General features: G+C 42.1%; 1 protein-coding gene across 5 annotated transcripts in view; it reads left to right on the forward strand.

Annotated features, from left to right (window-relative positions):
* Positions 1-3,701, forward strand: part of LOC136848093 (15-hydroxyprostaglandin dehydrogenase [NAD(+)]-like) — a 51,068-nt gene extending 47,367 nt beyond the window's left edge. For all 5 annotated transcript variants that reach the window (XM_067120291.1, XM_067120287.1, XM_067120289.1 and 2 more), the window contains 2 exons: positions 572-726; positions 2,741-3,701. In XM_067120291.1, the coding sequence (XP_066976392.1) occupies positions 572-726; positions 2,741-2,858 (273 nt within the window). In that variant the 3' untranslated portion in view covers positions 2,859-3,701. The remainder of the gene's footprint in view (positions 1-571; positions 727-2,740) is intronic.
* Positions 3,702-11,286: the final 7,585 nt, after the last annotated feature.

An 11,286-nucleotide genomic window follows, 5' to 3' on the forward strand; every position in this document is an offset into this window, starting at 1 on the left:
GAAGATGGAAGAAAGAGAATATGAACGGGGTAACTGCATGAGGAAAGCAAGGAGTTGTAGCTGGGGGCCCAAGGGATCCTGCTAAGAACCTTAGTAATGCCTGCAGTGCACCATGTGAGGTGTACTGACGGCACTACCCACCTACGGGGATTTATGGACACTTGGCAACCCATGGGAGGAATTTAATCACAGCCGAAGTTAAATAAATGAAAATGTTATTTTGGAGATAATTTTCGTGCCATTGTTGGAAAAGTTAACAGAAGTATTGTTTTGTGTATTTCGTGATGCTGATTATAATCAAGGACTAAGGTAGATCATGATAATTGTCCTTAAATGAGATTATTTTGTTCCGAATTTTTATAACAATCGCTTGTCAATTGAAAGTCTAATCAAAATACAAATGTAAAGTAATAAACCGTCAGTTTGAGGTAGGGATTTTGGACTGGAATTTCGTCCTGAATAAATATTCTATTATGGTCTTTCCTTAGTTGAAACCATATACTCGTACATGCTGATATTTTATTTGTTTCAGTTTTCATTGTTCTCTAAATGTTCATCTTAATATTTTCAGCATGACTTCCACTATGCTTACACCAAAGTTAAAGTCCAGTGTCTGTGCCCAAGCTTCGTACAGACAGACCTCATCGTCGACTCGAAGAAAACCGCCTTCTCTCCCCAGTGTGCTGCTGTTCTAGAAAAGATTGGTGGAACTCTTAAATACATGACGTGAGTAATTTACACTTTTATCATTCTCCGCTGCTAGGTAGCATCATTTTACCGACAAAGAAGTCTTTAACATAAAATGGAGTCGTAATAAAGTCTTTGTTTTTAAATTTTTCAAAGGGTATTGCAATCCTTGGTCAGTTTAAATTGTTTACGGGTATCATATTAGAGCTGCCTCATTCTCTTATGAGTGTGGAGATTTATCTGTGTCATTCGAAGAAAGGTTAATTTTTAATAGTAATTAGTTTTGTATACTGTACTACTACATGTGAAAAGAATTGGTATGAGTAAACGGAAGATCTACAAAATATTCTTCCTGTACTGGTGGGGGCTGGGGGATCTGGTTGAGTGGCTTTAATAAATAATTTATTTGGAGGAATTTCCTTCAGATACCATAATGTATTGGATATTGTCACTTATGAATGTAATTTTAACCTTTTTGTTGTGAGCTGAAAGCCAGCATATTTTTTTAGTACGGCTTTCATACATAGTTTTAAACTCATTTCCTGATAATATGCACGATTTTGATATGGTGCTGATTGCCCTTGCTGATATTTTCTGTTTTTCAGTCTGTAATGTGACTTTTATATTTATAATATAGTTTCTATACTTTATTACTTCTCAAAGCATCATGATTTTTTTACATTGCCAGTGAAATACTTTTGACTATTTCATCCTGTCAGCATTTTTTAGATTTATTTTATGATGGCTGACTTTTGGGTACTTTTTAAGACTTTTTTCCAAGATGGTTTTTTTTATATATACTGCATTCTAGAAAGTCTTGTGCGATCACTAAAAGCTTAACATTTATAATTTTTTCAAAAATTAAAACTCTTATTCGAATATTTAGATATGAAATGCGTATTGATTCTTTTGTTACAACGTTGATTTGTTAGTGACCAAATTGTTATATCATCATATAGAACTGCATTCCTTCATTCGTTTGACTGATTTCTTATTTTCATTCATCTTCGCATATTTCCTGGGTATTGTCAGTCTTTACATTTTAGTTGAGTACATTTCACGTGAACTCGTTTGATATTTCATAGTCGTATCCTCTACACAGAAACAGCATAAAATATCACACAGGCTTCATGGTATACTCTTAGAATGAGGAGGTCTTATGGACTAAATGATACACTGTACGGGCATTGTTCCTTTATATAAGTGTTAAGCCAGTTCTACACTAATGGAGTATTAAGGTGACTTCCGTGCCTGCAATCATAATATACTGTATGGTACTATATACAGGTATAAAATAATGTTCATCTTATAAGTTTACTGTACCCGATACTTTATTTACTGTCAGTTTTTCTTGTATTCCTTTGAATTTAATTTTTCAGTTTCCATATTTTTATTCTTTTGACTGGCTGTTTTCTTCCAAGTATCCCTCACTGTTAAATTTGCTGGCAGCAGAGTATGTTGCATTAGGCGTGCCTCATCTGGTATTGCAGTGCACTTTTTGACGTTGATGCCATGCGTTTTTCATTTTTCATTCGCTTCTCTCATGGGTTCTTAAGTGATTTTATTAGGAAAACTCCAGTCCTTTGCTCTCCTAAATTGTTACACTGGTTTCCATGCAATACCACCTAAAAAAATGAATGCATGTCATGAAATTTAGAATATAAAGCCAAGTAGTGGGGCACTTTTTCAATCATTCAGTGCTTAGGACTGAAAAGAGGGAGTTTGGGTGATTGGACAGTTGTATGAAGAGATCCAGAAAATACAGGAGGTGAAGTACAAGGATCTAAATGTGAGACTGGAAGTACACCTCAGTTGCACTGAGGTTGGATGGCAAGATGGAATAAACGAAGCAGGAATGAATGTTAGATGAAAGGCTAAACAGCGGTGCGGGTAGGGGATGAAGAGACTCTGGAAACACCCATTCCTACAGTGCACCACATTCGATGCACTGAAGGCTTTTCATTCACTGTAGGCACAGAATGCTCGTGCATAACTTCTTGCATTTAAAATTATGCAGTCATAGAATATATCCTGATTCATGTTTTTCTTTCAGAGCTGAAACCGTGGCCAATGGGTTAGTCCAGTTGATAGAGGAAAGCCGTAATGGAGGTTGCATGGTAGTGGAAGCTGACAAGGACCCCTATTATGTAGATCCTCCTGTTCAGTCCTAAGACTTCCGCGCTACAACTGTAGATCTGGCAACTAAGTTTTTTATTGTAATGTCTTCAGCGAAATGCTTTTCAGAAATGAGTATGGTTAATTCCTTTTGTACAGTACAAAAGATAACCTTTGTATTTTTATATTCCACTGTACACTATAGTTATCTTCATCTTACCTGCATTAGAAAATGTTAGGCAAATGCCATACAGGGTGCCAAGAGCATTGGGAGGGCAAATGGCAAATGCCATAAAGGTTCCCATGCGAGTTGAGAAGGGCAAATGCCATACAGGCTGCCGTACAAGTTGGGAAGTGAATATAGTATGGTATATTTGCTGTTTGTTATTTTAACTTTTTCAATTGTGTAGCTCTCCATACCATTAAGTGCTTTTAAGATTTTACACAAGAGATCAAATTTTCTACTGTTAGCTTTCCTAGGATAGAAGTGCTTTTTTTTAGCATGTTTATTTTCTTTGGATAGTGGCTGGACTTGTTTTGACCAGTTGATAATTTAATTAATAAAGCTTACAAGGTCAATATCATAGTTTTGTAGGATATTTATAGTAAGTTTTATATGGTATTTTTTAATGCCAAGTTAAACTGTTAATTTTTTTTATTTTATTTAAGGCTGCTAAATCATTTCATGGTTTCTCTCGGCTGCCCAACAGTAGCTGGTTACTAGTTGATATGTGTAATAAATTCGTGCTAGGAAAACCTGAATTTTATACTCGTATTCACACAAAGAATCGTGTATATACTGTACTATGCTTTACTTTTTTAGGAGTTTACTCAGTTTTAAATCATTTTGATTTGCATAGCATTATGTATTTGCTTTCAGCAACATACACCATTTACTTTCACCAAGACATTTTTATCTTCCTATATCAGCCATGAGAGAGACTAACAGCTTTCAGGTACATCTTATTTGGAAAAGAAAATGGCTTGGACAAATCAAATTTTGAAGATACAGTCTATGAAAAAACTCTGATAAAATAAAAAGTTCTGAAGCTGGGGAAATGGAACCCTCTGACATGGGAAAGAACTCAAAAACCTTACCCACTCTAAAATGCCTACAGTATCAAGGATTTACTACAACTTGCCTGAATGAACAGAAAATTGGTGGCTCAGAAGAGAAATTAGTAATTGTCAGTCAACAACCCAAAACTGCAGTCTTCCACCATTATCTACAGAGGGAAGAATACTAAAAGTATTAAGACCACATACACATGGTAGCAAATTTTGAGATCCTGTAAATATACATGGTATTTAATGTAAAAATGAAAATTTTTATTATAAAATGCTTCTCCAGATCCATTAATCATAAATACTCGTAGCCTCAATCCATGTGAAGTGAACCTAGTCATATCAACTGGATAGATCCTCAAAGAAAAGTCCCAGTGCACCTGTCCGAGTCAGGCCAACTGTCCCGCAGACTGAACCCGTATCCTTGTGTGAGAAAACTTAAAAGTCGGTTGTGATGCCATTCTTCCAAGAATTAGCACTTTTCCCAGTTCTTGTGCTGGGCCATTCATTCATTTGCACTTGACTGCGGTATACTTGGTGTTGTCATTTCCGGCCGGCCAATGAAGAATTAGAGGAATTTATTTCTGGCGTTAGAAATTCATTTCTCGGTATAATGTTCGGATTCCACAATAAGCTGTGGGTCGGTCCCGTTGCTAGGTAACCAACTGGTTCTTAGCCACGTAAAATAAGTCTAATCCTTCGGGCCAGCCCTAGGAGAGCTGTTAACTTTTTCAGCTCCTCAGCTATTGGTCAGTGACTTAGCTAGTTAGTTCCGATACTATAAGGACTCAAATGTCCGGCCAGTTATTCACATGTTCCATTCATTATGTAATTCTTGTTTGATTTCCAATTTTTCTTTGTTTTCAAGTGAGTTGTTAACAGTAACTTTTTGTCCAGTCCTTAATCAGGTTTTTTTTTTTTTTTTTAGTAAATATGTGCCTTTCCTCCAGCCCAATGGCTGTCCATTTATGTCTAAATGTTACTGCTGTTTCGTTTACTACTACTAAATATTATTTTTAGTTATTTTGTACCTCCCCTTATTTGTGCTAAACCTTGGGAAGAATATTAATCTAATCTTGCATCAGTGTACCTGTGTTGGCAGGGGTGGTAAATCCTTCAGTCTTTGTCATTTTTGGACATGGACCCATATAAATTTACACAAGATGAACAGATGTTGTACGCACACCATGTTTTACAAGGAAGTTCTTCTTATCATTGAATACACCATTAAAATAGTTTAAAATCTGCCGCTTCACTAAAACAAATGGTAAGTAAACTAAATACTTATAGTTCATAATTGTTTAGGAAATACTAAATTCAAAAGTAATTTGTATTTTTGCTAGGAGGGTAAAAACTATCCTGTGAAAGGTAGGTTTGTATCCTAAGAAAAATACAAATTACTTTGAATTTGGTATTTGTTCTGATGAGAATACAAACCTATACTTTTGCAGATGGACCCTCACCAACAGGTGGAGGGACTGATCTGTCTGGAGTGGCCAGTGGGCGTACCCTGGATTGCCAGTACTGCTCTACCATACTTCCAAAGCTACCTCTAGGGCTCAGATCACCAAAAAAATACTACCCCACCTCAATCACTACATTGGTGCTCAGTTGGCAGAACCAAAGGGTTCAAAAACACAACTGGGTCCAGGGTGAAGGTGTCTAAGGACTTGTGGGCCAAGTCTCGCAGGTAGAACAACATGAAGGTTGTCTCTTCCTCCTTCTCACCTTTTAGGACCTCTCTGAGGCTTTGACCCTTGAGGAGGAAGTTCATCACCTTCTGCAGAGGCGCATGCCCTGACTATAATTTCCCTCAGCTAGAAGATGATGCTTTTTTATTGGAGATCTTCCTCATCTCATGGCTGGTACTGTCTGTGATTGCTGTCTGCTTCAGGTTTAGGGCTTCTGAAAGAAACATCTCTCTTTCTTTCAGAGATGAACTGTTCAAATTTCAGGTCTGGCATTCTCCAACTATTGAAGCTGGAGGAATGCCTGCTGGAGAAGAGGAAGATGGTCTTCTTGATCCCCATCCGAAGTATCCAACTTTACCTCAGTTCTGTTGTGATGACACCAGACAATCCCCAGGTCAGTCGAAATCCAGAAGGTTGGGTGGTGATGTAAAAGGTCTTCTCCTCCCACAGATACACCAGGAAGTCCGCTACCTCCCTCACAGTGGTCTTCAGTGGATTGTAGTCCCTCCCACAGCACCAGTTAAAAAAGTTTGTCCATTTCCCTACTAGAAGGTGGAGAAGGTTTATTCTGAAAAGCCTATGACCACTCTCCAACTGCTGGAGGAGCCTGCTGCTTGATGCCATCAACCAGAAGGTTGGGAGCGCCTTGGGACATCTATTAGGTGGAGTCATCTCTCTGCCGCAGTCCCACCAAGTCATCTCGAGTCCTTGGGAGATGAAGAACCTGTTGGAGACCTCCCTCAGCAGACTGAACCAACGAGGGGAAGGCATATACATCCTTGTTATCCCATGGATGGTGGAAGGAGTCCTGTAGTGCTGCTGCTCTCTGGTCAGAACAGTATAGGGGAAGCTTGGGGTTCATCACTGTGGCAAACAGGTTGATCTTCAGTCCCTACCATAGTTCCAACAAGGAGTTGGCCACCCTTTGGTGTAGGGACCACTCTCTGCCTACCACCTGGTCTGCTTTGCTGAGCTGATTGGCAAAGACTTGCCCAGGATGTACCTGGCAGTTAGGCCCAGACCCTGGGCCTCTGACCATTTATTAATCTCCACTGCCAAGTCATTCACCTCCAGAGAAGTGGTGCTCCCTTCCTTGTTTATATAGGCAATCACTGTGGTGTTGTTGCTCATGGTGATTAGTGACTTCTCCGCAAGGTTCTCCTCTTGGTTTTGGAGGACCAGCCAAACTGCTTGCATCTCCAACAGGTTGATATGCTCCTCCCTCTCCGTGGCTCCTTACCTCCCAGAAACGCATTTTCTGTTTAGATGTGTGTCCCGCCCCCTTCAGGATGGATCTGAGAATTCCAGAGTCACTAGTGGGGGTTGGCTGAGTGAAACTCCCTGCACATGGATCACTGGGTCACTCCACCTCTCCAGGTCCTCTCACCCTGGCTGTCATCCTGATTGGCTGTGCAGGGTGTTTATGCATTGTCTCCCCATGGGGACTAGCTTTTCCAGAAAGACTAGGTGTCCTATCATACCTACTGCTGTTATGCTGACTGCTGGGGCAAGTTGAGGAATGGTTCTGATGTTCTCACCAGGTTGGCAATCCTGTTGTTGAATGGATACGCCCTCCTCACTGTAGTCACAGTCCTCATCCCCAGGTTCTTGGTCTGCTTTGGGGAGATATCTGACTGGCAATTTTACAATCACCCACAAGTCCTTGCACTTCAATGACTGTGGACGGTAGAATCAGTCAGTAGTCCATTTATCTCCACAGTCTTACCCTTTTTTGTGTGCCCACACCAAGATTAGCTGGAAAACTTGGGTGAAGACTTGTGGCACTGTCAGCAGTCCAAAGCAAAGGGCATTGAACTGGCAAACTATTCCCTGGGAGACCAACCTTAGGTACTTCCTGGACATCTCATGGATGGGGACGTGCAGGTAAGTATCCTTCAAGTCTATGGACACCATATAATAATCGTTCTCCCTGATGGATACCAAGATGGACTGCAGTGCCTCCCATGGGGAAGGCTGTCTGCTGGAGGTAGAGGTTTAGGACAGATAGGTCTATGACCGGTCACCCTCCCACCAATGTCTTCTCCACTAGGGAAAGGCAGGTGTAGAAACCTGGTGAGTGGTCTGGTCATCCATGATCTCCACAGCCTCCTTCTTGAGCATTGGTCTCCACCACCTGTTGCAGTGACTTCCCCTTGGGTGAGACGTTGCTGTAAGATGGGAAGGAAAGAGGGGTTTATGAGAAGGGGGGAGCTGTCACTCTGAAGGGAAGCTTGCATCCCCTTCTAAGGACCTGCACTGTCCACTCCTCCACCCTGTTCTTCTGCCAGGTGCTCCACTTGATTGCTAGGCACCTCCCACTTGTGGCAACTTTGAGAAAGAGCAGGCCAATGATGTCTCACCTGGAGCCTCCCCTCTTCCTAGTCCTGTTCCTACAGTGAATGTGAGAGGGCTGGGAACTGTGGAAGGACTGGCCACCATCCGAAGCCTTGTTCTGTGGTCTGAAGTGGCCCTGATATCAGACCTGTGCTGGGGAGAAGGCTGGCCACTGTGCTGTGGGCAATGGTCTCAGTTTCAGGGATGAGGCCTGTGAGACGGAAGACCACAAATGTTCCCTCTTAATGTCTCTCCTGGCAAATTACGTCTGGAGAGAAGTAGCATGGAAAGTCGAAAAGTGGGCTGTTTCAGAAGCTGAGCTAACTCTTGAGAGCGATGCTCTTCTGGACTACTGAGAGGAAGGCTTCTCTTCTCTTGAGGATGACTTTGGCCCACTTGCCTTCCTATGTATGGGAGAGCCTCCCTGATGGGCCCAGGAACTTCCTAACCACAGACCGCTTCTCTGGAGGGATGACTCTTCAGCTCCTTGATCCATGCCCCCCTGACATCTGTCCACCCAGGGAGTGGATCATAAGGCCCTCACTAACATTAGCTCAATTATCCCCATTTCAGTGCTACTGAGTTGGGTGCTCTGCTGCTCTAAACACTCCAACAAGGTGTTGCTGGCCAACCCACAGATTTTAGGGTCCAACGTCCTTGGGACGGCGAAGCCATCTCCCAGAACATGTCCTTCCTTGGGCAAGGGGAGAGAGTTTATCCAAACTTGATGCTACTAACGAGTTCTCCAATCCTGCCATCAGCGAGTCTACCTCCTGCATGACACTGTTGATCAAGGGGGACCAAGGGAGCTGCACTGACCGGTGTGTCTCTGGAGGAGCCTCTGCTTCATGTTCACGGTAAGGAAGTGGAGTCAGGTAACTCAGTTCTGCTGATGGTGGTTCACCTAGGCCCAGTAGCTGCCTGATCCATCTAACGAACTTGAAAAAGCCTTTCTCCTCTGGGACCTCCAACTGTAAGGGATTGTCAACTCTTGTCTCCATTATGGGCAGCCCTCACTGGCCCTGCTCTAGTGTCCCTTTCAAAGGAGCCTGCTGAACTGCTGGATGAAGAGGGTTGTGGTGCTGAGCTGCTGGACCCTCTGCTATTGTAGCCTGTCCTTGGTCAGGCCTGCTGGATGTACCTCTGGCAGGTCACGTGGAGTGGACTGGTCACACATTGTTGTTGTCCTGGTGAATGGTGATTGGAGAACTGATGACCAGAATGGGGGGGAGACCTTGTAGTCCTTCTCGCCAGATCCACTATGCCTCCTACTTGATCTGCTCTGAGACTGGGGCGTGATAGCTCCGCTATTGGCGCAACTGATAGAGTTCCCTCTGAGGGGGAACAGGCAATGCTGCTTGCTTGAGATCTGCTTTGCCTCCTGGAGCTGCTAAGTCTCACTTTTCTGCTGTTGCTATAGGATGCTGACAGTTCCAACAACGAAGCAACTGAAGGTGAACGATGGCTGATCCTGCCGACAGATGGCAATTGGGACTTCCCCAATTTCTGGTACTTAAAGGGAGGGGAAGACATATTAGTGGAATCTGCTTTCAACATCTTGGACAAGAATCTGTCCACATCAACTGCCTTGGAAGAAGCTGGTGGGCCTGATGAAGATCTGCCGCCTGCTGAAGAGGAGCTGTGCCTTTGACCCAGATATTCATCAGCTTCCTCAGGATATCCTCTGCCCTAGGGCCTTCCTCTGATGAAGAAGCTGGAGGGGGGCTGATGTACCTGCTGGGGGAGGCCTAGGCAAAGGCAGTAGCACAGGAGGGCAGGGAGAGGGGCCAAGAGTGGGTTCTCTTGATGAACTACCCTGCTTCCAACACCTTCCCATACAGACCACTGGGGCAAAGGCCAACCAACACTTGTCACATGTGGCTTCTCTCACACACTCTTGTCCCTAACATGAAATGCACACAGTGTGGGTCTGCTGCTAGTTGGGAAATAAATTTACTGCAGGGCTTGCCCTTGCCCACACAACAATGTAATTCAGGTTTCATATCCATAGAAATACACCAAAGGGAGCAACAGACATGCACATGGGTATCACACGATGGAGGTCGCCAACATGGTCAGGTCACACAAAAGGAAAAGCGCACAAAAATGCTTCCCTTTTGCACAGATAAGCAAAATACACTGCACAACACTACAGCATAGAGCTACTGGAGGAGGAAATGGTGCCAAGAGGGCAAGAATGCTGCAGCAGAAGCAAAAGAGGGCACGAACAATTGACACACACACAGAAAATCTCAACTATCAACTAATCGAGACAAAGGTCAACATACAACCGCACACTGAGACCCGAGAACAAAATGGATGAACTAACTCCGCTCAGGTCACGGACTCAGGCCTTCTCGTTAGGCATTTGTTTCAAGTCAGCAGACAGCTGCAGTGAGCTTTGCACTGAGTTCTCCGTCTGTGAAAGCGTAGATTCATATTCCTGTATGAACAAACTGATTTTAAACATGAGTCAATGATTACTTTGTAACACTTAAATGTGAAGTGGCAAATTTATTACCATAAGCAGGACCTTGGAAAATCCAGTAACAAACATCTTAAAAAATTGGAAGCCATATCAGCAAAAACTACCCCTTTACCTCTGTCACCTAATGCTTGAGATCCCTCAAGAATTTTGGGAACAGTTACATTTAGTTCACATTCATCATCATCATCTAGTAGTTCATCATTACTGCCGAGTGATTTATACAAACTGCGTAGACAAAAAATACATTTTTACAACTCTGAATGGGTCACCTTTAGCAGGATACTGATTTGGGTCTTTTACTACATTCAACAATTGTAGAATACTGTGTTGAAAGAGACAGCAGCTCATACCAAATTCAACAAATTGCAGATATTCAACACCTATACAGCACCTGAAACTGAAGATTAAGGAAAAAGGCCCAATTTCAAATAATCATTACATATCTTCAAAATCTAAACTCATCAGCTACATTGGCAGGAACATTCCAAAATCTATAACCATGCTGTTTAAAAGTGTCCTGGCATGAAATTGTAATAATGTGCAATTTATTTTGCCCGCCATTTGTTATACTTGTTGAGTAACACTAGAACACTCGGCAACATTTCTAGTATACAACTGCTTGGATTTTAAATATACCATGGTGTATATCAAATTTGCATATTCAAAATAAGAAAATCACTGGCTTGTACAGAGATTCTAACAACTTTTGCAAAATTCTGAACTACTAATTACAGTTACATGGACAAAAGACCAAGTCCTAAACATTTACCAGTTGCAATTCTTAATTCATATGACAAAGAAAACTTTGAAAAACTTACATTCATACAAGATGGATCTAGCAAAATAACATTCCTACAGGGTCCAAACACCATCTTCCCAATTTATGTTTTGGAAAGAAAAATAACC

This window comes from Macrobrachium rosenbergii, chromosome 18, assembly GCF_040412425.1.
Source record: "Macrobrachium rosenbergii isolate ZJJX-2024 chromosome 18, ASM4041242v1, whole genome shotgun sequence".
Lineage (NCBI taxonomy): Eukaryota > Metazoa > Arthropoda > Malacostraca > Decapoda > Palaemonidae > Macrobrachium > Macrobrachium rosenbergii.